Source organism: Mus musculus, chromosome 8, assembly GCF_000001635.26.
Source record: "Mus musculus strain C57BL/6J chromosome 8, GRCm38.p6 C57BL/6J".
In the NCBI taxonomy this organism is placed as follows: domain Eukaryota; kingdom Metazoa; phylum Chordata; class Mammalia; order Rodentia; family Muridae; genus Mus; species Mus musculus.
In genome coordinates, this window is record NC_000074.6 from 72,156,824 (window position 1) to 72,183,320 (window position 26,497).

General features: G+C 48.7%; 1 protein-coding gene across 1 annotated transcript; it reads left to right on the forward strand.

The window, feature by feature from the left end:
* The first annotated feature begins 4,376 nt into the window (after positions 1–4,376).
* Rab8a (RAB8A, member RAS oncogene family) lies at positions 4,377–24,543 on the forward strand. The gene is made up of 8 exons (NM_023126.2): positions 4,377–4,659; positions 11,604–11,664; positions 14,417–14,477; positions 17,703–17,780; positions 19,017–19,106; positions 19,500–19,565; positions 20,797–20,847; positions 23,222–24,543. The coding sequence occupies exons 1-8, from the start codon at positions 4,536–4,538 to the stop codon at positions 23,312–23,314; spliced, it is 624 nt and encodes a 207-aa protein (NP_075615.2). The 5' UTR covers positions 4,377–4,535; the 3' UTR covers positions 23,315–24,543.
* Positions 24,544–26,497: the final 1,954 nt, after the last annotated feature.

The window sequence follows — 26,497 nt, forward strand, 5'->3', positions numbered from 1 at the left end:
ATACGGACAAAACTACAGGCCACCATACTTTCCAATGAGGTGTTCTTTTCCAAGAACTACAACTCCTGGCATTCCACGGAAGTTACCTAACTCCTGGGGCAGGAGGTGTTTACAGGGTATTACAACTACATTTGATAGCAAGCACCTTTAATCCACAGAGCCACCTCACTTATCCTTGGATGAAAAATTTAGAATTATCCCCAAGAAGATATTAGAAACCACAGGAAAAATCATCCAGAAAATGACAATCAGATGGAAAGAATCTGGCAGAACACAAATATTGAACTACAAACAAAAATCTACAGATGTCTGCAGTGGTGGTGATGATTCAATAGAGAGGCAACTCACATGAAGAGAGTACCAAGAAAAAAAATCTATCAGAGGCAATCAAGAGAAGCAACTACCACAGATTCTGAGGCCTAGAAAGTGGACATCAGTTCTAATGGAAACTTCCCAAGCAGAGATGAATACAATAAGCTAAATAAAACTGAGAAGAGGAAAGGCACAGTCTAGCTTCCTGCATGCCCTTGGATGAATCTCTGCCTTTCTAATACTCCAGAGTAACTTAAAAGTTGCTACTGAGAAATAGGAAACATAGATGAAATCTTTAAATCTTTTTTTTTTTTTTTTTTTGGTTTTTCGAGGCAGCGTTTCTCTGTGTAGCCCTGGCTGTCCTGGAATTCACTTTGTAGACCAGGCTGGTCTCGAACTCAGATATCCGCCTGCCTCTGCCTCCCAAGTGCTGGGATTAAAGGCGTGAACCACCACGCCCGGCTACATAGATGAAATCTTAAGTCCCCCCCCCCCCTAAGGGCCTCCAACCACTAGGTTCCACCCAAAGAACACTCTCCTTAATGGCTGGACCTAACCCCCATGCCTCAACAGTGTAAAAACCCCAAGCTCTGGACTTGAAAACCCACCAATCCCCACCCTAGAAAGTTCCACCATGGAAAGCTCTGCCCCACAAAGCCATTTAAATCCTATCCTCTGTTCAGTCCTTTGCTGCTTCTCTCCAGAGCAGGGGCAACTACCCTTCTGGGTTCTTTCCTCCCAATTTATCTCTTGTGTGAGGTTTATTGTGCAGAGTCATTTTGCAGTATTCCTTGGCTCCCAACTGCCAGGATACCTTTCTCTCCGGAGCTGGGGAAATATTCCCCAGCCAAAGCAGAGCTGTAACACTTCCGCTGGGGAAGCCTTTCACCTCAGAGCTGTAACACACAAATCCTAGCTATTACTCAGTGGTGGTCTGAGGCTCAGCATCAAAGCACTTGCTTGGCATGCACAAGGCCTCTTTGTTCTTACAGGTACCAATCTGCACCCCAGGGGCACCTGCTGAGGTTTCCAGGCTTATATGCCAGGGACATGCAGTAAGGTAGTAAAAGATAGTTTATTTGATACAAAAAGGGTATTTGGGCTGGAGAGATGGATCAGCAGTTAAGAGTACTGACTCATTTTCCAGAGGTCCCAAGTCCCAGCAACCACATGGTGACTCATAACCGTCTGTAATAGGATCTGATGCCCTCTTCTGGTGTGCATGAAAACAGTGTTTATATATACTCATATATAAAATAAATAAATCTTAAATTAAAAGCGATAGTGTTCCTGACAATGAGTGTAGGCTTATGAACAGAGAATGGGCACCCCTCAAAAGCACTGGGTGACAAGACTCATGACCAGCTCCTCCTGTATTTGTACACAGTGGCCTTATTATTATTTTTTTTTTTGTACATGGTATTTGTTACAGATAGTCCAGGTAGAAAAGAGCTTCCAGTCCTTCCCTGGCAACTGGCATTTTGTATGTCATCCTATCGAGCTGTGTGTTGTCATCTTACATAGTGAAAGGTTTTTAATTTGGGCTTCCACGGGGATACTGAGACAGATTATAAGAGTTATTAACACCATAGACAGACAAGCAGCAGCAGGTCAGGAGTTCTAAGAGTTCAGACCCTGTGGCCAGAGGCAGGTAGACAACAGCATGTCAGGAACTCAGAATTCAGGTCCGTGTAGCAGAATAGAGTGGGCTTTCTTACAGGTTTTACAAAAAGGCAGCGGTTCCATGCCATGTAGTTGAATAGTCCACTGTAAGAACTTGCAGTTGGGCTGATTCCCAGCTGGCATAATGTAGGGAAAGTGGGGAGGGACCCATTTAGTTAACGTTTCCTCTAGGGAAGAAGCATTAGATAACTTGGTGTGTGTTAGCTTGAAGCCTGCATGCATAATCAGCTTTGAGAATTGGGAGACACTGGGCTGGCAGGATGTTCAGAGGGTAAGAGCACTGACTGCTCTTCCAAAGATCCTGAGTTCAAATCCCAGCAACCATGTGGTGGCTCACAACCACCCATAATAAGATCTGGCTCATCTTTTTTTTTTTTTTTATGTATAATAAATAAATCTTTGGGCCAGAGAGAGCACGAGGGGGGCCAACCGAAAGCAGGGTTGACAGGAGCAAGCAGAGGACCTAAAATTCAATTCCCAACAACCACATGAAGGCTCACAACCATATGTACAGCTACAGTGTATTCATATACTAAAATAAATAAATCTTTAAAAAAAGAGAATGGGGAGACACATCTGAAGACAGGCTTGACCTGAGTTGGTCTGCCAGTAAGTACTTCACCTCCTGAGCTATCTCCTCAGCCCTCATATATATTATACACATGTAATATTTTAATTACATGTATTTACTTAAGATGTGCTTGCCTGTGGTGGTAAAAAAACAATTTGTGGAAGTTGGTTCTCTTCTTCCACCATTTGTCTTCATTAGGATCTAACTTTTGTTATCAGGTTTGACAGCAAGCATCTTTATCCACAGGGCCATTTCTAGTGTTGATCTTTCTTATTTTTATTATGTTTTAATGTATATGAAGCCACCATGTGGTTGCTGGGAATCAAACTCCAGACCTCTGGAAGAGCAAACAGTGATCTAAACCCTGAGCCATCTCTCCAGCTCCTTAGTGTTAATCTTGATGCTGCTTCCCACAGATTTATATCTTAGGGGTGGGGTGGAGGTTCCAAAGGACAACTTGCAGGAGTTGGATCTCTTTCCAGTAAGTATGCCCAGGAATTGAATACAATCCTCAGATTTAGCAACAAATGACTTACTTTACTGGCTGAGCCATGTAGTCAGCAACTCAGATCTTTTTTTTTTTAATTTATTTATTATATGTAAGTACACTGTAGCTGTCTTTAGACACCCCAGAAGAGGGCATCAGATCTCATTACTGATGATTGTGAGCCACCATGTAATTCAGGACCTCTGGAAGATCAGTAAGTGCTCTTAAACACTGAGCCATCTATCCACCCCCCCCCACTCCTTTTTTCTTTTTAAGATTTGAGTACACTGTAGTTGTCTTCAGACACACCAAAAGGGGGCACTGGATTCCATTACAGATGGTTATGAGGCACCATGTGGTTGCTGGGTATTGAACTCAAGGCCTCTGGAAGAGTAGTCTTAACCGCTGAGCCATCTCTCCAGCCCTCAGATGTTTATCTTAATGTGGCTTTATTTTATTTTGTCACTGTTCTCCCGTTACTCCGGGACTACACCTCAACATATTAAAAAACAGAAGGGAAAAAAAAATGCTACTCTGAAACCTAGGAAAGTCACTTCACCTGTCTTCAGTATACTTACCATAAAACGAGGAAAAGATTACCTACCAAGCCGGGCTGGTGTGGGGTGAAGGACCTTGACTTATTTTTAAGTATAGATAGCACCCGCAAGCACAGAAAAGAAAACAAAACAAAACAAAACAAAAAACGCTGCCATTACTTGGAAATGATAACATAGCCCTACCGGCGCTGAAGCCCTGGGATCGCTCACGGCAATGGCCGGCTTGCCTGTACAGCACCTAAGTAAGTCCAATGGTGGGCGCCAAGGCCGAGGAGCGAGTCTGCAGCACATCTTAACCCGCGCCACTTTTGCACCGCCGAAAATCCTCCTCAGAAGCATTACCACAGGTACTTCCTGCGCTTCGCCTCAGCGCCGGCTGCGGCTACGGCTGCTGCTGCGCAGGCAGAGAAGGCGGGAAACACGAGGCGTTCTCTGCGCGCGTGCGCTCTCTGCCAGAGCCAACCGTCTTCCCAGTACGCTTGCGCCTGTTCACCAAGCCCGTCCCTCCCACTCTCTCATCAACCAGCGCGCGGAATTGTTGGGGTCCCTCCTGTCGGGGGCAGGGCCTGGACGCTGAAGGGCTGAGGAGAAGGCGCGCACGGGAAGGCGGGGTCAAGATGTGACCACACCCATCGCTGGTCATTTGACGCCCTCACCCTCGACTCTCCAGCACTAGCCAATAACAAACCTCCCTATACCAAGCGTCAACCAATGGGCTGTGCAGTCGGCTGCTTCCGGCTCTGCGCCGCTTTCGCCTTTTTCCCCTGGGCTCTCTGCGACAGGCGGGGCTCCGGGTGGCGGGCGTAGGCCTGGATGATGCGCGGCGGGCAGGGGGCCAATAGGGGGCGGGATCTGAGATGATAGACGGGTCCAGCGACCAGTGGCGAGGCGCCGGCCGTACTTCCCGTCGGGGAGAGAGTGTAATATGGCGAAGACCTACGATTACCTGTTCAAGCTGCTGCTGATCGGGGACTCGGGGGTAGGGAAGACCTGTGTCCTGTTCCGCTTCTCCGAGGACGCCTTCAACTCCACATTCATCTCTACCATAGGTAGCGGGGCCTTGGGCGGCCGGTGACCAGGGCTGGACGCGCCCCTATGGGGCTGGGCTGAGGGATCGACTCAGGATCCACTCGGGCCGAGGATCCGGGAGGGTCACGGGGCTGGACAGAGAACCGCAGCGGCCTCCACCTCCCGCCAGGGAGTCCAGGCCGGGACCCTGGCGGGCGCCGGAGACCAAGGTGCAGACAGGGACATGCAGGCTGCAGTCTGAGGAAGAGCCTGCCCTGGGGTCCTGGCGCCTGTCAACTCTCTGTGTCTTTACATCAGACCTCTACACTGTTCTTCCGGGGAGACCCCCGTCTTCCAAAAGTGGAAACTGAGGCATGGAGGTGACACCTGACCTCGTAGTTTCCTATGTGGCAAGCTTGGCATGTGCAGTATCAAATCTGTAGTGTACTCGTGATGGGTGCTTTGTCCCTGGAGGAGGAATTTGAAACTGAGGGAGGGTGCGGCACGCACTGAAGGTCACAGTCTACAGGTATTAGGGATGAGATTTGAACCCAGGTGTGTCTGACTCCAAAATTCAAGGTTCAGCTGTTCCAGAGCTTCAAAGGACCAGCACCACTGATCCACATCTAAGTCAGGACTCCAACCCAAAGTCCTCCTGCCTTCTCTCTGAGGAATGGTGACAGTATCTGTCATCCTGGTGGGAATACAAGAGAAAAAGTTCCAGTAAGAAACTAAGTCCAGCCATGGCTACGTGCAGCCTTGACTGACTTCCTTTCACTGGGCCAAGAACACCACCTGAACAGCTTTTCCCCAGGGCTGCCTCACGGCACAGTTGAACAGAATTGGCTTGTGATGGCCCCAGTTCTGACGTCAAAAATGGTGCTGACCATGCTCCTTACCATGAATAGTCATGGCTCACATTGAGTGTTACCTGGAAGTAAATCCTGCCAAACAGAGTGACCTGGATGGTGTATGGTCCTGAAACAAGAGAATAGTCACTAGGCTTGGTTTATCCCTAGTCAGGATGTGGTTCCATTGTTGGAACCCTGGGTGCCATCTCCAGCACCCTGAAACCAGATGTGGTAGTGAACACCTGTAATGACAGCACTAAGGACAGGGAGGCAGGAAGATCGGGTGCTCAGGGTCATCCTTGGCTACATAGAGTGTTCAAGGCCAGCCTGGGCTGCATGAGACCCTGCCTTGGAAGGAAAAGGGAAACTGGGGGATGATTTCTGTGTAATGTCAACTAAGTTGTTGTCTCCCTGACCTGACCGTCATGTGATAATGCCATCTAATATCTCCTTCCCAGTCAGTGTTCTGAAGCAGTCGTGTGTCAGGCGTCAAGTATAGGGAACTGGACAGGGAATCATCATACTTGAACTCTAGGTTGAGCAAGCTCTAACCCTCACTGACCCAATTTTATTTAGAGTAGATATGGCACTGTCTGTCTTGTCTGGTGCCCTGGGTGGTTGAGGATTAGATCTATACAACCAGTGGAAGGTTCAGTCTGGAGGAAGCAGAGGGTTTGGGCACAGGTGCATTTAAAGCCTCTCCCCCCACACACACCCCCACCCAAACACTCAGCTTTGGAGTTACCCTCAGGTGAGGACCAAGCAGGAAGTGACAGTAGCTACCCACAGGCTCTGGTTTGTTCTCAACACAGACCTCAGTTTCCCATCCTCAGACACTTCCTAGTCAACACCAACATGGTGACATTAGTTCAGGGGTGTTTTGTTGTTGTTGTTCAATTTGGCATGCATGCATGTGTGTGAGCATGTTCCTGTGTGCATACAGGAACAGTCGGGGTTATTCCTCAATCTTCACCTCATTTTTAAAAATTATTTTATTGGGAGTGTATGTGTATGCTTATGCACATGTATGGGTCAGAGGACACCTTTTAAAGTCTGTTCTTTTCCTCCCACCATGTGGGTCCTGGGGATTGATCTCAGGTTGTCAGGTTTATGGGTGAGTACCTTCACCCACCAAGCTATCTTTGCTTGGTCTCTCACTGATCCTGGAGCTCACCAAGTTTGAGGCTGGATGACCAGCAAGCCTCAGGACCCTTCTTTCTTGTCTCACCAGTGCTGTAATGTTATGTAAGTTTATGCCACCATGCCCAGGTCTTCATGCTTTTGTGGCAAGGACTTTAGGGATTGAGTCGTGTCCCTAGCCCTTGTTTGTTTGTTTGTTTGTTTGAGACAGGCTAGCTATATAACCAGGCTGTTCTGGAACTCATGGAAATCATCTGCCTCTGGCTCCCAAATTCCAATGTCAAAAGGCAACTTACAGGAGTCAGTTTCCTCCTTCTACTGAGTAGGACCCAAGAATTGAACTCAAGTCATCAGGCTCAGTGGCAAGCACCTTTATCCACTGAACCATCTTGCTGACCTGTATTGCTTATTTTGCATCTCATATATGTTTGTTCAATTTTTCTTTTTGAAATACTGGGGATGGAGCCAAGGGCCTCAACACAGGTCAGCTACACATCCTTTTCCATCTGGCTGGCTTAAAACATTTTTTTTAAGTTTTTTTTTTTTTTTTTTAATATAGGTGAGTACAATTGTCACTGTGTTCAGACATACCAGAAGAGGGCATCAGATCTCATTACAGATGGTTGTGAGCCACCATGTGGTTGCTAGGAATTGAACTCAAGACCTCTGGAAAAGCAGTCAATGCTCTTAACTGCTGAACCATCTCTCCAGCCCAGTTTGAAACTTTTGGTCAGAAAACCCATTTAATCCTTCAGGGTCCCGAGGAGACTGGCCTCATCCTTTATAGTGAGGTGGGTGTGACTGTCAAGATCACAGTGAGGTGGAGGTGGCATTTGAATCCAGGAATTGGTATCACATTCCCACAGACCTCTGTCTTCTAGAAAAGTTATTCTCCTTGACCTTGAAGTTATAACCTTATAATTCTGGAGCCTCATAAAGTTTACAGCTCCTCAGTCAATTCGTGCATTAATAAAAACCAGGAGGGCTCCAGACCAAAGCGAGATTCATGACTACAGTTGGTTACACACTGACCCTGGACTTCTGTGTGACACACTGGGGAATGTCTCTGGAAGAGTATGTCCCAGCCACCTAGTCCTAAAATTATGCAGGAAGGTACATCCATCCATACTGGCAGCCAGCAGTCTTCTGTGTTCATTAATGAAGGAGGATTGAGTGGTGGTTGTTTTCTGGAAGCTGTACCCTGTGAATTATTTGTGATGTGAACCTGGCCCCGCAGCGCACTGCAATCAGTTCTGAAGCCAGGCTCAGACCCATTCATTGTTCCAGCACACTGTAGTATCATCTAACCATCTCTCTCTTGTTTGAGATAGGACCTCACATAGCCCACCCAGGCTGGCCTCGAAGTCCCCAGGAAGCTGAGGATGACCTTGAACTCCTGATTCCTCTAGATTGCTTGGGTACACCAGGACACCCAGTTTATTGGGTGTAGGGGTTGATCCCAGGATTTTGCTATGTGATTAGTCTACTAGTCACAGCCTGATTCGTTTTTAGTGTTAATCACATTTTTGTGTTGGGTGCTCCTGCCATAGTGCATGTTTTGGTTTTGTTTGTTTGTTTGTTTTGGGGGGGTTGTTTGGTGGGGCATCGAGACAGAGTTTCTCTGTGTAGCCCTGGCTGTCCTGGAACTCACTCTGTAGACCAAGCTGGCCTCGAACTCAGAAATCCACCTGCCTCTGCCTCCCAAGTGCTAGGATTAAAGGCATGCGCCACCATTGCATGGCATGTGTGGAGGTCATAGGATAACTTGGCAGAGATCAGTTCTCTCCTTCCATCATGTGTGGGTCCTGAATCAGACTCGGGCATTGTGGCAAGTGTCTTTACCCACTGAGCCATCTCATCTCAAACTCATTTGTAGCCAAGGTTGCCCTTGTACTCCTAACATCCTGCTGCTCCCTCCAAGTGCTAAACTGACAGATGTGTACTGCCACCTTAGTTTATAGTGGTGCTGGGCCTGTCTTCAGGCTAGACATGCCCTCTGCCACCTAAACCACAGCCCCACTCCCAGATTTTTTAAAGTTTTTGAATAACATTTATTAATTTAATTGGGGGGTGTGCGTGTGTGGACAACTTATAGGAGTTGGCTTTTTGTTTTCATTATGTGGCACTTAAGTTGGAGTGAACTAAGTCATTGGTCTTATTGGCCGCCATTTGCCAGCCTGGACAGTGGGTAGTTTGTGTCTCCTCTAAACTGAAAAATCTACAGAGGACCTAGGCATAGTCATGCTTCTAATCTCAGCGCTAAGGTGGCTGAGGCAAGAGAATCACTGAGTTTCCAGATCAGCCTGGGCTGCTGAGTCTGCTGTAGTGCCGTCCTGAGTGTAGGAGCTACCCCTCCCTCCCTCGATTTTCTCTCTCTTTTCCTCCACCCTCCACCCCTCTGTTTCCCTGACTGGTCTCAAATTCACACCTGGCTACCATCTTCCCTAGAGCAGCTGAGATAACTCCACTATTGACCCTCCCTGAAGGTGGGATGGAGAGGTTCAGCAGACCTTTGCCTACTCTGTCTGCTGCTCCCTCCTACACCTCCCTCCCAGCACACTGTAGTTCTATCCCCAAGCACAAGGTCACAGTGAGTTCTAGAGTACATAGTGTGTAAGGCTAAGTAAGAGTGGACTCTATCCGTATTGGGGGGGGGGGGTTGTTATTCAGTGATCCCCTTCTCCCATGCTCCTGTGACTAAGTCTGCATGGTTCACTCATCAGAGCTTGGATGGATTTATTCCTTTGCTCTGTTGTTAGAATTTGAATAGACAGATACCTGTTCATCTCTCCAGGAAAGTTCATGAAACAATGAAATCCTGTCTAAAAATAATGCAGGCCTATGAGATGGCTCAGCAGATATAAGCACTTTCAGGCAAGGCTGACAACCTGAGGACCCACATGGGAGAGAGAGAGAGAGAGAGATGCCTCCTGAAGTGCACCCCCCACCTTCCAAAAATGTATATTAAAAAAGAAATCTATGGAATATGTTCAGAATTCCTATGTAAATAACCTGTCATAGTATAAGAGGGATTTGAGCATCAGCAGATTTGGGTGTAGGAGTAGGGTCCTGAGCCATCTCTTGCCTATCATGGGATGTGTGTGTGTGTGGTGTGCTAAGTGTTGGAATGGTAATGGTGGATGAAGGCCCCACAAAGCCATTTTGAACAACAACTTGAGCAGGAGAGGGGCACCAGGTGACTGGAAGTAAAACCCATCACAGAAGAGAGAAGACCTAGGGTACTTGGGATATGTGGGGAACTGCCAGGGGACCAACATGGCTGCACAGAGGGCTGCTTAAGCACTGTTCTATTGCTGTGAAAAGACACCATGACCAAGGCAACTCTTATAAGAGAAAGTATTTAATTGGGGCTTGCTTACAGTTTTAGAAATGTAGTCTGTTATCCTGGCAAGGAGCATGGTGCTAAATAAAGCAGGAGCTAAGAGTTCCACCCTTATCCACAACCCAAGGGAGAGAGAGGCTGGGCCTAGCATAGGCTTTTGAAACCTCAAAGCCCACCCCCAATAATGTACCCCCTCCCAACAAGGCCACACCTCCTAATCCTTCCTATTTTTTTCAAAGACATTCATTTCTTGGCGACCAAGCATTTAAATACATGAGCCTTTGTGGGCCAGTGGCATGTTGGCCCCAGAAATCAAACCCAGCCACTAGGCTTGGCAGCAAGACCCTTTATCTTGCCAGCCCTTAATTTTTTTTTTTAAAGCTTTACCATATCTGACATCTGATTGATCCACGCATTTAAAGCACACAAGCTCAGTGCCTTTTGGGGTGCTTTGACTTGCACATCCATCACCATAAAAATTTTCAGAATGTCTCCTTGTGCTAAAAAGAAATACCAGCATCCTTTATGCCCCTCAGCCCTTGATCTTCCCCATGCCCCAGCCTGGCAGCCTCAGGCATAGTCCTTGTCTCTGGATTTGCCTGCTCTGGACACTTCATGTCAGCCTAGTCACTCCATATGTGGCCTTTCCTGCTTGGCTTCTCTCGCTCAGCGTTGTGTTTTTGAGCCTCTCTACAATATATCAGATGGGTGTCTTTCATTCAGTTCCATGACTAAGCCATATCCCACCATATAGATGGCCCATTAGCTGGTCTTTCTGGCTCTTGGTAGCCCACTGGAAGCTCTGGAGCTGAGGCCAAGTTTGGGGCATAGTTACCGTTAGGGTTGGTTATGGTTTTTGTTGATTTTGAGACCTGATATTATACATAAGTGGCCTCACATTCACTATGTAGCTTACCCTGACCTGTTAACCTTTCTGCCTCCACTTCCTAAGTGCTGGAATTATAGATGGGTGTCAGAACACTTGGTATACACAGGTTTTCTTTCTACGTGTCAGAGCCCTGCTCGAGAGTCACTTAAGACCCCTTCCTGGTGGTGCCACCTTTCCCTCTATAGTCCCCTCTCCTGAGGGTGATTTGGAAGCTCTTTGGCACCCACTGTTCCTTCTCCATCTCCTCTATAAGCCTTGGGCTTAAGATGTAGCTTAGAGGTAAAGCACTTGCATACCATCCACAGCAAGCCTGGGGTTCCAACCAGAGCCTCTGGGAGAAGGCAGTGTGATGAATCATACCAGGCACACCAACACCCAGAAAGTAGAGGCAGGAGGATCAGGAGTTCATGGTTACCTTTGCCTACATGAGATTCTGTTCTCAAAAATATAAGTAGCTGAAGCTGTGCAGTGATTGTGGAGAGAGGATATGGCCCATTGGCAACACAATACACTATGGGGTGGCAGGCCCCAGCCTGTAGAAGGCTTTAGGATGCCCACTGTGAGACTGGGACAGGAGCAGCAGAAAGGTGGAGCGCATCTCCCATTCCCAGCTTCCCTTCAGCTACTGTTGTCGCCACAGCCTTAGGCTGTGCTTCTAGCAGGGAAAGATTCTTCCAGAAGCCACAGCCCTGGTAGCCCAGACTGGTAGCCCAGGAAGTGGCCTGGCTTTGATAACACCTTTTATTCTTCCTTTTCTTTCAGGAATTGACTTTAAAATTAGGACCATAGAGCTCGATGGCAAGAGGATTAAACTGCAGATATGGTGAGTGCTAGTGCCTTGTTTGGGCCCTGAATCGTGGCCCTTCGCTGGACTCTACACTGGGAGCAGAGCTGTTGGTGCCCTTCCACATATGCACACTGTCCTTTTCCTTTTCGTTTTTTGAAAACGTCTGTCTGTGTAGTCCTGGCTGGCCTAGAACTTAGTATGTAGAACAAGCAGGCCTCAACTCACTGAGATCTGCTTGCCTCTGCCACTTGAGTACTGGGGTTCAAGGTATACTGCTACCACATCCTGCTGCAAAGATGACTTCAAATTTCTGACCCTCCTGCCTGTTCCTAAGTGCTGGAATGACAGGTGACAATACCTGGTTTTGCAATGATATTATGAAACCAGAGCCCCATGCATGCTAGGCAAGGACTCTACCAATTGAGCAAAATTCCATAGTACCCAGCCCTGAAAACATAGTTCTGTCCCTCAGAAGATTCCACAGTTTCATATCCAGCTCAGGTAGCCATCCTCTGCTGGCCTCTGGAGCCTAACATTTGTGTTAGAGACATAACTTGTAAGAGAAGAGCTACCCTATCAGTGAGCTCAGTGTCCCGGGCTGCATGAGAATTATGTTGAACCTGGAGAGAACACTCCATGCCAGGAGGTAGCAAAGATAACACTAAAAGAGAAAATTCTGGAAACTTTCATAAGCGAGAATGGATAGGATCCCAGAGGCCCAGTACCCAGCAGATATGCCATAAGCCATGGCCCTCCCAAGGAGCTTGGAGAGCAAGCAGGCAGAGGTGGTAGCATAAGAATCCTGGGCTATGAATTTCCTCTTTTTTTTTTTTTTTGTGACAGTGTCTCACCATGCTAGGTAACCCAAGGTAACCTGGGACTGTAGTCTTTAGTCTCAGCTTCCCAGGTTCTGGGATGACGAATGTGCACCACCACACCCAGCTGGGGGTTTCCTTCTGAGCCCATGGCCTCACCCCAAATTTTCAAGGCCTCACACCACTTCCTGTTTTCTCCACTGAAGAGAACTGAGGCCTCACTTCCTGGTGTGTGGACCTGAAACCCACAAACAACCTTAAAGCTAAGGCCAGACCCAGCAGCCAGAAGTACTCATAGTCCTCAGCCCTGGGGGTAACCTTGGCAGCCAGGGTCAATTAGGAAACTGTGAGCATCTAGGACCCCATCACTGATGTGGGCTGCGAAGTAATCCAACATCCTGGAAGGCTGAATTCAGCCAGCCTTGAGCAAACAGACCCAAGTCACATTAAAGAGCAGTGGTATACATTTGTCATCCCAACCCTCATGAGGCAGAGATAGGAGGGTCACAGCAAGTTCTAGGCCAACGTGGCCTACCTAGTGAAAACTTGTGTCAGAACCAAACAGAAGAGTGTAATCAAACACTCAGCCAGCCAGGCCCCCCTGGGAGGGAACAAAGAGCCTAGGTGCCCCTCCCCCATGGCATGCTCAGGTCTCTTTAGTCTCAGCATGAGCCATCACCTGGCTTGTCAGTATCTCTAGGGGAGCCTCCTGGGTCCCCTTATCTCTAGCTAGTCATCAGTCCTGGCCACATGGTAAGTTACAACCCATAGAAGTCCTCCACTTCCAACACAGTGGCCATGCTGCAGCCTTTGTGCCCAAGTCCAAAGTGACAGTCCTAGCCAGCCAAGCCTCCTGCCCCAGCTCCTCCCTTTCCACCTCACCGCTCAGCATTCTCAGCCAAGAGAAGAGTCACTAGAAGGCTGGCCTGGGCAGCGATTAACATTCTTCACCATGTATGTTCTCTGCAAGTTCCACCAGCAAGTCATCTGAGAATTAACATTAACATTAAGATGAGAGATTTGGAGCTAGGAACAGGACTCAGTGGCAGAGCACTTGCCTTAGCATACATAGAACACTTGAGTTCCATCCCCTGTGCCATAGTAAAATAAGATTCAAAGTCAGTGGGCCAGCAAGATAGCTTAGCAAGTAAAGGTGCTTTCTGCAAAGCCTGTTGACCCTGAGTTCAATCCCAAGACCTAGACCTAGAAGGAGAAGACCGACTTCTGCAAGTCTCCAGCCTGTGCTTTGGCACTCACGAACAATAAAAATAACAGAAAACATTGCAGGCAAGATGTAGAGCTCGGAGTCAGCACTGGGCCTTTCTGTGGAATCCAGACAGCCAGGGCCTTCAGGAAGAGCCAGGGGCTCAGTAAGTCACTTTCTTCCAGACCTAGGGATGGAACTATGACCTTGTATGTACTAGGCAAACACTACCACCAGGTACACCCTGTCCCTTTCTTACTCTCTGACAGTGTCCTGCTGTGAATCCCAGGCTGGCCTGGAACTTACAGTCCTCCTGCTTAGGCCTTTCTAGTGCCAGGATGACAGATGAGTATGTAGCTCAGTAAAACACCTGTTTGTAAACCACACACCCCATATATGCAGGTGGCATTAACTCAGATGCCCCCTCCCTGGACACAACCTCCTTCATGCAGGTAATGACAGAATGCACTTTGGAGCAGCAGCCCCTGAGCTCACCCTGCTCTTTCTGACAGTCAAGACTACGGCCTACCCTCAGCATTGGCTGCAGGGACCCCAGGACATACCTTGGAGCTAATACGTGGAAGGGTAGAGGGGGCACAGGCCACTGGGACATTCGACCAGGGGGCTCGGAAGGGCTTTGGTCTATCATTCCATATGCCCTTCTGTGTAATCACAGGAACAGAGGTGACTCTTTGTTGAGCAGGAGGGACTCAAGGGAGAAATCCAGCAGGCCAAGGGTGTCACTAATACCATTCATCTTTGCTTCTAGGGACACGGCCGGCCAGGAGCGGTTTCGAACAATCACGACAGCCTACTACAGGGGTGCCATGGTACTGACTTTTTATTGTTGAAGTAGAAACAAGTAGTAGTAGTAAGGCCTGAGTGATCGGCTTCTGTTGTTATTGTCTCATCTTATTAAAACAGTCCCAAGATATAGCCCAGGCTGGCCTAGAATTCACAATATAGCCAAAGCTGGCCTGGGACTCAAAATCCTTCTGTCTTACCTTACCAAGTGCACACAGTTTGTTTTATATGTTTTTAAAATGTTGTTGTGTGTATTTGTGTGTGCATGTGTGTACATGACTGTGGAAACCAGAGGTCAGGTCACCCTCCAACATTATTCCTTGAGTGATTCTCACTGGCTTGGAACTTGCCAGTAAGACCAGGCTAGCCCAGAACTCACTTTGTAGTCCAAGCTGGCTGGAAACTCACAATTTTCCTGTCTTAGCTTCCCCAGGCTAGGATATCACAGGTGTGTGCCACCATACCTGGCCAACCTTTGTGTCTTGCAGAGCCTGTGTTCCAACTCTTTAGGTAACTCAGGACCCGAACTTGCTTTAAAGAGGTCAGTGTGCCCTGACTGGCTCTCTGAAACATTATCTCCTCGTATATAATAACCTCTGGACCTCAGACCCAGTGTAGGGATGAGAGAAGCACCAGGGAACCATCCTTCAGGCGAAGGCAAGCCTCGGCTAGCCTCCACAGAGACCATTAATACTCTGGAATTTACTAGAACAACTTGAAGTTTGGACTTACTTGGGGTTATCATTGTTCCATCTTCCACCTGGACCTGCACTAGCAAACTCACCCCCACATATTTTCCCTGTGGAGATGGGGAAGGGTAGAGGGGGAGACAGGAAAGAACAGGTTCCCACCCTGACCAGGTGCTGCTTGTGTGAGACTATGCAAAACAATGCGTGAAGGAACAAAGAAAGCAGGAGGAGCCACTTCAGTCCTACCCAGAATCCTGGGCCACCTTCCAACCTACCTCCTCTCAGAAATGTCCCCACATTCCTGGGGAAACAAATGGATATCTGTCCCAGAGTCCCATTCTTTCACCTGTGCCTTCTGTAGCTCAACCAGCCATTTAGGGCCACAGGCTCCCAGTTCTTGCCAGCATGCTATCCATACTGTGAGCACAGTGTGAGTCTCAGTCCTCGTGGAGGCCTGAGAACTTAATGAGGACTGGGATCAACAGGCATGAATAGTGACATTAGACTAAGTATTTAGAGCATCCCAGGAAGGGCAGCCAACATTGGAGACTCAGTCCTATGGTCTGCAACCATAGCATCTTCTATGCTAAGGTTAATTTTTTTTTTTTTTGCCCTTCCTGGGGACTGGGGTCAGGGGTACCTCTGTCCTCTGGAGAGAGCTATTTGGACCTCTCTAGACTCAGATAGTCTCCCTGAGCCTCTCCCCACCTCCCCCCCATGACTGGTAGCACCCTCAGTTTTAGCCTGGTTCTCGTTGGATCATGGCCATGCCCTGATCAGGTGCGGACAGGTGTGGACAGGATCCTGAGACTTGGCAGTCCAGCCTGAGTTCACACACGGATTCACTGGCTGTGCCCGAACCAGCACCAAGACGGTGGGAATCTACTTCAGTGTTGTTTTGATGAAACATGTTCTCACTGTGTAGCTTAAGCTGGCCTGGAACTTCTGATCCTTCTGCCTCAGCCTCCTGTATGCTGAGATGACAGGTCTGTGCCACCTTACATACATGTAAACCATGCCTGGGTTACAAGGAGCCAATGATGGAACCTGGGGCTTCATGCATTCTAGGCAAATGCTCTGCCAACTGAGCTACATACACTTTTTTGTTTTGTTGTTTTGAGATAGGGTGTCACTGTGTAGCCCTAGCTGACCTGGAACTCACTATGTAGACCAGCTTGATTTTGAACTCAGAAACCTGCCTGACCCTCCCTTTTCCTGGGTATTGCTATTAAAGGCAAACACTGTCATACCCAGGCTGATTTTTCTCTTGGCATCATCTCTGAACCTCAGACTTGTAGTGAGCCTCTGCATCAGCCTCCTGGGTGCTAAAATTAGTTAGTGAATTATTAGTTATAGCTTGCGCGGGCTAGTTACAGCTCACACAAAAAGCCCATGTCACTTTGTTTTTATTTGGTTCTGGTTTCAGGACTGGGAATGGAACCCAGGCCCTGACTCGGGCCTGCCATTGACCTATGCCCCGGCTGGTCCTTCCTCTTCCACGGCAAATGTGGGCAGCCTTAGAGATGGGCTGCTGCATTCTACAAAAGACTCTCCCCTGTAGTGGATGCCTGAGGGAGAGGGGCAAGCAAGGCCTAGGCTCCAGCCAGCTACAGCCTGGAAACACACGGTGCTTCATCCTATGTGGGCCTCCTGATAGTGTTACCAACTAAGCCATTGTAGGCGCCTCATAGGAAACCCAGGCCTAGACTCCTGCAAATTCTCTTTTGACCTATACACACACACACACTCCTGAAGCTACATAAGGAAATCCAGGGCTGTACCAGACTATCAGAGGGTGATTGCTCTCTGATTCAGTGTCCTCTGTCCTCTGAGGCTTGTGTGTATGTGTGTGTGGGGGGGGGGGGAGAAGGGGGGATCTACATATAGCATAGGCTGATCTCAACTTGCAAGAGTCCTCTTGCCTCAGCCTCTGAGTATTATTTCAAGCATGAGCCAGCACTCAGGTCTCATGGATTTCCATCTTAACAAAAAGATCTATCTTCCTATGCCTCAGTTTCTCCTCTATAGTAGCAGTGAGTCAGTAGAGTTAAGCTGGGCTGAGGCCACTTTCTGCGTCTTTTGGATCTGTGGACTCTGTTAGGTATCCCCTCATATTCATTAGGGATCTGAAGAGACCACTTATCCTGGTCTCTTCAGAAAGCAGATCTCAGCTCTGAGTCACTGGAAGGCACATGAGGTCAGACATGGTAGGGTCCCGACCCTTCCAAGGGCAGGGCCTGAGTACATAGCCCAACCTGCTGTAAGCCTAGCACATAGTAGATAGGATGCCAGGTATCCTGAAGAGGCACTGGTTGAGTCTGGGGGTCTTTGAGGGTCCAGGCACACATTTGTGCTGGCATAGGGAGCCAGCAAGGCTCATTACAAAGTGTTTCAAGGTCTAGCTTGGGAGTCAGAAAGGTCACTATGTAGGTAGAGAAGATGACAGCTAACTGGCTGGCCAAGACAGTGGTCATCTCCAACAGTGGCCACATCCAGTCCTGATGGGTACACTGCCTGTCCTGTAGACCCTCAAAGTCCATGTCCCACTCTCTCCCCAACCAGGGTATCATGCTGGTCTACGACATTACCAATGAGAAGTCCTTTGACAACATCCGGAATTGGATTCGGAACATTGAAGAGGTGAGTGTACCCTTTTGCTTCCTCTCCTGGGCTGTGACTCGGAGCCAGGAACCTGGGAGACAGGTAGAGAGAGAGGAATAGGACCAAGACCCCTGCTGTCCACCTGAAATCATCATTGGCCCACAAGCCACACAGTGCTATTTGGCTGCTCTTACAATCATTTCTGTTTGGGGTCACATGAGCATTTGGTCCAAACATTTTGAGCTGCTGTGCAACAGGGTATGAGCCTGTCCAAGTCCACATTTGGGACAACAGGTAGTCATAGAATGAGACCCTGAATTATAAAGGGATAAAGAGGCAGCCAGTCCAGCCTACCCTCCCAAAGCCAACTTTGTCCTCTGTCCAGGTGCTAGCCACACCTATTCCCTCCCTGGCCAGCTCCACCTATAGCCCTGATGACTAAGCAGGTGGGGCATTGGATCTAAGGTGTCAAGAACTTCACCTGTCTACAAAACCACAAAGGAGCACTTTTCGCTCTGGACCCAAGACTGGTGGGCACCCAGGCCAGGCAGAGACGAAATTGAGAGCTTTGAGCTTGTGTTGGGACCAGGCCTTTGCCCTGGCTGTAGAAGTCATCTTGGTCAAAAGAGGAGTTCTGATTTTGGCTTTGGGGATACCCTGAGTGATCCTCTGGCAGACAGGAGGTATGACAGGGAGCAAAGAATGAGTTTCCCCTACAGCAGAGCTGCTCTCTGATATTCTCTCCTTTGGGAAGCATGGTCTCTTCTACAGAGGAGCTGCTGGAGGGACTGATGAGGGACCCATCTCTAGGAGAGCAGTCAGAGCTGAGCCAAGCCTGGGTGTTCAGCAAGAACTTAGCAGGAAGTCTTGCCTGTTCTAGGCACAGCCTTGTTTCTAGAATGTATAGAGAAGAGAAAGTTGAAAGATCCAAGCCGGCATTGGGACTTAAGCTGGCAAGTTGTTCAGTGGATAAAGGCACTTGCCAGCAAGCCTGATATACTCAGTTCAATTCCTAGAACCCAGATCATGGAACCCAGATGTAGCATGGTGTGTGCATGGGATGGCTCACAAGCTAACATGGAACTGCTCTAGAGGGCGTGGATAAGGTCTCTGAGCATCTGCTCTGGGAGTCATGCCTCTGGAGCCTAGTGACCATGATCTGTGCAAGCCATTTGCACAGTCAAGAAGTGTTCAACCACTAGGGACATGAGCTGCCAGCCACCAAGCAGTCCACACCCTGCCCTCCACGTTGACCCTGATCTGCCCTCTTCTCAGCATGCCTCTGCAGACGTGGAGAAGATGATACTGGGGAATAAGTGTGATGTGAATGACAAGAGACAGGTGTCCAAGGAACGGGGAGAAAAGGTAGGTGTTGCCCTCGTGATCGTTTTCAGCTTGGGTGCTTCTTCCTAGTCTTTTTGCCATCCTGACTTGCCTGAGATAGAGAGATCCTTGTGAGGTGATAACCCTAGGCAAGACAGAGCTTCCTCGTGGCTAGCAATGAGAGCTTGGCAGTGAACTCTTATCTTGTCACCAGAACCAAGCAAGGCCAGGCACAGCTGGCATCACAGCAGGGAACAGAGCTGGCTTAGGCTATGCCACATTCCTCTCCTCTGCACCCTCCCCACGTGGTGTGCAGTACCATCACACAGTGAAGGTAACACCCTTAGCTTGAGTATGGTAGCAGCCCATCCCAGTTTCCATTCCTTAGGAAACAATGGGAGTCCACACTGTGTTCATGTGTCGCCTTCATTACAGCTGGCACTCGACTATGGGATCAAGTTCATGGAGACCAGTGCAAAGGCCAACATCAATGTGGAGAATGTGAGTCCAGTCAGATCCTGCAGGGAGCCATGGGCTTGTGGGATCAGTGCTCCAGGGCTGGAGGGGCTTTCCTTTGGGAGATTCAGCCTGGAGTATCCAGAGGGATTGGCCTCTGGCTCAGGATGCCCTCTGTCAGGCACTCAAGACACAGTCTCACTAGCTCAGCAAATGAGGGAAATCAAAGCTCAGATTCCAGTACCTAGTACCCACTACCTACACCCAGCTGTGTTCCTCTCAGCCACACTATTAATTCACATCCCCAGTGAGGATCCAGGTCCCAGTGCTGTGCCCTCATCCTTATGTTGTCCCCAAGGCAGTGCCAGCCTGGCACCTGGCCCTCAGCTTTTCTCACACAGCCCTAGTGACACTCAAAAACAGACCTGCAGAGCTACCTGTAATCTCAGCACTCAGGAGGCTGAGGCAGGATTGCTGAGACCAGCCTGGGCTACACATCAAGACTGGGGGCGGGGGCTAAATCGCTCACATCACTCCACAAAGTACCCAGAGGACGGTGGCCAAGGCCTTTGTCCTGTTCAATTCCCTTCACTCCTACTCCTCCCATAAGCCACTTGGGCCTGCCCTCCCCAGCCTTTGCTACACTCCTTTCCTGCCATCAGATTCTTGTTCCCCTGTCCAGGCCAGCCCATCTCCATGCACTCTCCCCTGGCCCCACTTTCCAGGTCTCCAACACTGCATGGAGATGCTAAATCCAACCTACCTCAGATTGTCCCCTCCATGGGACAGCAGTCATTTGCAAACTGGAATTTGTAGCTGTTCTTTAAAGAGAGGAGGAACCAGGCTTGATAGTGATGCCTGTTGTCCCAGTACTTTGGAGGTGGAGGCAGAAGAAACAGGAGATTTAAGGTCATGTTCAGCTACAGATGTCTAAGGCTAACCTAGACTCTCTAAAATTAAAATTAAAAAAAGGAATTGGCATGGACAGAACATAGCCATGGATAGATAATCCTTCCAGACCCTTCTGAACCAGTTAACCACGCAATACCTTTGGGCAAATCACATGGTCTATGAGCCTCATGTCATCAAGGGCCAACTGAGAATAATGCCTGCTCGCATTCACAGGATTGTTGGTTTGGGGGAAGGCCTTTGTTCCAAGGTGCTCTACAGGGGGTGACAGATGGGAGCCTGACTGGGGACAGGAGGCAGACCTCCCTTCCCTCTAGCCAATAACTTCCCACCACTAGAGGGTGCTGACGGCCTGTTCTTTCCACAGGCATTTTTCACTCTTGCCAGGGATATCAAAGCAAAAATGGACAAAAAATTGGTGAGTCCAAGTCCTTCCTCCATGTGGGGTTCTGTAGGATGCAGCCACCCTTGACTGGGACAGCACATCACTGCCCAGACCTGCCATCCTAGTGAGAGTGTGTGTGTGTGTGTGTGTGTGTGTGTGTCAGTCTGCATGTGTGTACATGCGCAAATGGCAGCCAGAAGTCAGTGTCAGTGTGCTCTTCATTCAGTTCCCACCTTAGCTTTTGAGACAAGATCTCTGATTGGACAGTGAACCTCGGGCCCTTCTGTCTCTCCTACCCTGACACTGGGATTATAAGTACCACCACCCTGGCTTGGTCTTTGTTCAGTTTTTTTACAGTATTATCTTATTGGCTTTTTCATAGTATGAATGTTTTGCCTGCATGAATGTCTGCACCAAATGCATGATTAGTGCACTCAGAGGCCAGAGAGACTGATAGGAACAGAGGTACAGATAGGAACTACCATGTCATTCTGGGAATTGAACCCAGGTCCTCTGGAAAAGCAGCCAGTGCTCTAAACAGCTCTTCAACGCTTATTTATTTATTTATCTGTTTGTTTGTTTGTTTATTTGTTTTTATTTAGAGTCTCCCTTTTGGGGCAGGGAGGACACATGTATGCTGGTACCTCAGAGGCATGGGATCCCTGTAGCTGAAGTCACAGATAGTTGTAAGCTGTACCTCATGGGTGCTGGAAATCAAGCCCAGGTCCTCTGCAAAAGCCACTGGTGCTCCAACTTGTGAGCTATCCAGCCTCCACACCTGGCTGATGTCTGCTGGGGGTCAACCTCAGACTGAGCCATCACTGCGACCCTTTCAAGCCTAGCAGGCCATTGCTGAGAAAAGAAGGCAAAGCTTTCCTGACTGAGCTTAACATGTCACTGAAGCCTGGGGACACTAGGAATACAATGTGACCCTGTCCCCTAAGCTCTTACCCTCCCCAGACCTACCTGTGTTACTAGAGATCAGAGAACAATGGTTAGTCCTGAGGCTCTTTTTTTTTTTCCTTTGAGACAGGGTTTCTCTGTATAGCCCTGGCTGTCCTGGAACTCACTTTGTAAACTAGGCTGGCCTCGAACTCAGAAATCCACCTGTCACTGCCTCCCAAGTGCTGGGATTAAAGGCGTGTGCCACCACCGCCCGGCTCCTGAGGCTCTTTGAAGTGTGATCACCCAACAGAATGCGTGAAATACAGCCTGCCCCACACGTTCAACTGGGCTCTGAGCCACCAGTGAGGCACAAGGTGGACTCGTGGCATCTCTTCATGCTTACATCTAAACGGCAGCATTCCCTGTACAACCTATGTACCAGGCAGGCAGTACAGCACACAACTCAGAGCTTCGTTTGATAGCAGACCTATACTGGAAGAAACGAGCTCACACACACGCACAAAAATAAGTAAATCTAATTTTTTTTTAAAGATTTATTTATTTATTATTATATGTAGGTACACTGTAGCTGTCTTCAGACACTCCAGAAGAGGGAGTCAGATCTCATTACGGATGGTTGTGAGCCACCATGTGGTTGCTGGGATTTGAACTCCGGACCTTCGGAAGAGCAGTCGGGTGCTCTTACCCACTGAGCCATCTCACCAGCCCGTAAATCTAATTTTTAAAAACCTTCTTTGTAAGAAAAGGACTAGCGTTTAGCTCCTGTGTTGCTAGCAACAGGTGGACCTCTGCACCACTGGAGCACAAGAGGCAGAAAACTCTATGCCTCCATGATAGACGATAGGGGTGTTTAGCATAGATAGGTGAGTAGATGGGGAAAAGGTAGGGAGGAAGGAGGAGCAGAGGAGAAAACAAGATGATTGTATCGCTGGAGGATGTGGCTAATGATAGAGCACTTGACCAGCATCAGGGTCCTCAGGTCATTGCCCAGTGGCAGCAAGAAACAGAAGAGTGTGGAAGGAGGTGTCTGGGTGTTGGTGGGGAGGAAAAAAGAAAGAGTAACGGCCTGGGGGATGGTGAGAAGCAGATGAAAGCAGCCTGGGGGCCGTGGAAGGTGAATGAACGGTCAGGAGACAGTGGGATGCTTTTGGAAGAGAGTGGCAGATTTTGAGGGTGAATGACTGCAAGAGTTTGAGTGGATGTGATCGATCATAGGGGAGTGGGAAGGGTGATAATGGGTAGGTGGGGGATTGGATAGGGGGTGGGTAGTGATTCAGAAGATAGAGATTCGATGAGTAGATGGACAGTAAGTTAGCAGGGAATGGTTGAACATCAGGGGGACAAATAGATGGATGGATGGCTAGTGGGTGATTGGATCTAGGGTAATGGATGGTGGAGTGATTAGTTGGACAGTTATGGACAGACCATTTGACAGCTGTTTGTGGGTAGTAGGTAGAGCTGACAAGCCACAGTAAGTAACAAGGCAAACTTGTGACTTCAGGAAGGGAACAGCCCGCAGGGGAGCAGCCATGGAGTCAAGATCACAGTGGAGCAGCAGAAGAGGACCAGCTTCTTCCGGTGCAGTCTCCTGTGAGGACAAGGTCTCTGCCCATTCTGAGCCTGTGCTCAGCCCAGCTGACTGTGCCTGCCCCGGGCCAGCCTCCACCTCTGATGTTTGGACACGGCTGCCCGGACTCGATTGAGAAATTGATTATTTTTTAGTAACCGTCTGATCTTTTCCACCTTCAGAGATGGAGAGAGTTAGAATTTTGCTGTTTTTCCTATGTCATCTGCCAGTCAGGCCTATCCGTCCCCTGCCTCATAGGCACAGATGGAGAGAGGTTGGGTGGGGGCCCGGCAGCCTCCATTTCCAGCCTTCTGTCCTTCCAGCACAGAAGGTAGCCAGCGGTAGTGCCCAGCCTGCCTGGCCCCCATACTCCAAGCACCACCACCGGGGCCACTGAGGGACAAGCCTGCACCTGCCTTCAGCTGTTCTCAGTTGTGGACAAGTGACAGCCATGTCCACTGTCTCCTTACGTGTCAAACCAAAGGGAAGCACAAACTAAGGAAAGCTCACTTAGAGGATTTTGGAAGAAGTGGACCGCTTCCATGGCCAGAGCAGGATGGGAGTCTGCGATTCAGACTGAGGTGACGTCACCACCATTCTCCCATGACCCACTGTCATTGGGCCACCTGCCTCAGTGGCACCAAAACCGCCTCCCCAATCTTCTCTGGCTGGCTCTAATCGGATGTTCATTTTCTATCTAAGATGATTTTTTTATTTTTCCAGATTCCTAACACCATGAAATGAATCTGTCTTTGATTTTCTAGCAGCATACCTGGGAAATTGGGAACCAGAATGACTGCCCTGTGCCCACAGGGCACCTGGTCCCTGAGTCCCAGACAAGCATTCCATGGCACAGCGCTCCCCTGCTGTCTTTACCCAGTTGTGATGTGACAGCTCTGTCCTCCTGGGGAGACTGATTGGGACTGATGTCCTGGTGGGAGGGTGTCCTGGTGGGACTGATGTCCTGGTGGGACTGATGTCCTGGTGGGAGGGTGTCCTGGTGGGACTGATGTCCTGGTGGGACTGATGTCCTGGTGGGAGGGTGTCCTTTGGGAGCACCTTTCTTTTTACTCTAACTCTTCCCCCAAGCTCCAAGCTGCTGTCAGTCCAAGCTGTCAGTATCAAAATCTCTCCCTTTTTTGAAATTAAAACCAACGTACCAGCAATAGTCACCTGCCCTCCCCTGGAGTCTCTGATGTACCATGTTTACACTGACTAGTGCACTCAGAAAATTAGATTAAAGTGCATTTAAAAAGAAGTAGTTCCACCTGTGCAGCACCACCAGGTGGCTGTGATTGGTTACAGGTTCAATAGGTGCCTTTTAGCAAAAAGTGGCCTGAGGCCTAGAGAGGTGGCTCTGCAGTTGAGCACTCGCAGCTCTAACAAATGAGCCAGCAGTCATCTATTGCCAGTGTCTCCTCAGTTTGGGGTGGGACATCATCCTTCCCTCCCCATCCACACTAGGATTTTGGCTGGCATGGTCTTTTGGTGGTCTTGTGCTTGCAGTCATAGAATCAGTGAGCTACTTGTCATGTCTGGCAAACACTGCACACATCCTCCCCTCTGGCTCTTACTGCCTACTTCCTACCTGGGAAGCACTCCACCATACTCCCCAAAGTACCTGCCTCTTAAAGGTCCCACCACCTCCTAAGTCCATGCTGAGCTGGATCTGCTTTTTGTGGGGTGTTTTTGTTGTTTTGCATCGGGCCATCATGTAGCCCAGGCTGTTCTTGAACTTGCAGCAAATCTTCTTGACTCAGCCTCTATGATGCTGGAATGGCAGGCAGTCTTCACCAAACCCAGCTGGCTCATATCATTGTGGGCCACAAAGTGGGTCACAGCTCCCACCTCATAGTTTGGAGGAAGATGCCTGGAAGATGGGGAGTGGGTGAGGAAGACAACCAAGATGTGAACACTGGTTATAAAGTTGTACAAAGTGGCACTCTTAAGATCCTTCCTGTAGGAGCTGAAGATGACTTGGTGGTTAAGAGCACTTGTTGCTCTAGCAGAAGCCCGGGTTCTATTTCCAGCGCCCTCCTGGTGGCTCACCACCATCTTTAACTCCAGTCCCAGAGGACTGACACATCTGGGCTCCAACACTATGCACACACATGGACAGACATACATAATGCAGGCCAGACTCTCAAAAAACTGCCTCCTATCTATAGCATAACTCACATCCCTGTAGAATTAGTTGGCCCTCAGAAAGAGCTCAGCATATCTGGTCCTGCCAGGCATATTTGTAATCTGGGTTCCAAGCCAGTGTTTACCAAGCAGGGTGCAAGGACAAGATTTGGTGCCCACGGTCTGCTGAAAATCATAGCCCCTTTTGTTGACTTAGATTTTTCAAAAACCTACTTTAATAAGGGTTCTTAAACACTTCAACCTCCCTTCTAGCCACCACCTACCAGAGGTTGTAGAAGTGAAAAGTTAATAGGAAATGGGGGTTGTGGGCCTGTTTAGAAATAGTTCTTTGGGGCTGTTTCAATCGTTCTTGCCAGCAGTCGCTCGGCAGTCAGCACTCACACAGGAATCAGCACCAGGAGTACTATCAAGAAGAAACTGAGGCTCTGCCAATCAGTCCAGAGTCTGTGGAAACCACCGGAATATCACGAGAAGTTCTTTGACAAGTTACTCTCTATGGAGTTAGGAAACACAAAGATCAGCAAACCCATACAAGAGCGTTGTCAGTGAAGACTAGCCAGGCAGAGCAAGCAAACCCACGCTAGAGCCTTGCTCCACTCTCCGTGGGGTCATTTTTATATTCTGTCTAAACAAAATATCCTTTAACCCGTGTCTGCTTCAGCAAAACATCATCTGATATAATAGTTTCCAAAGAAACCAGAAATTTCTACTTTAGCCTTTGAGCAGAGAGATGTTTGGGTTTGTTTGTTTTTCGATATAATAGAGTAATAATGAAAATATCTAAGATAAAAAGGGCACCAAGGAGCAGGTCATGAGACCTATTTAGGCTGTTCCCAGTACTGGGGAAGTTAGGACAGAAAAAGACTAGTGTGAGCTCTATATGGATTTGGAAGAGGCTTTTTAAATTTATTTTTATGTGTTCTCCCTACATATGTGACTGTGTACCACATTCATGCCTGTTGCCCCTGGAGATCAGGAGATATTTTGGGTTCCTTAGAGCCACTTACAAGTGAGCCACCATGTGGGGGCCCTACCAAATCCTAGTACTCTGCAAGAGCAATCAGT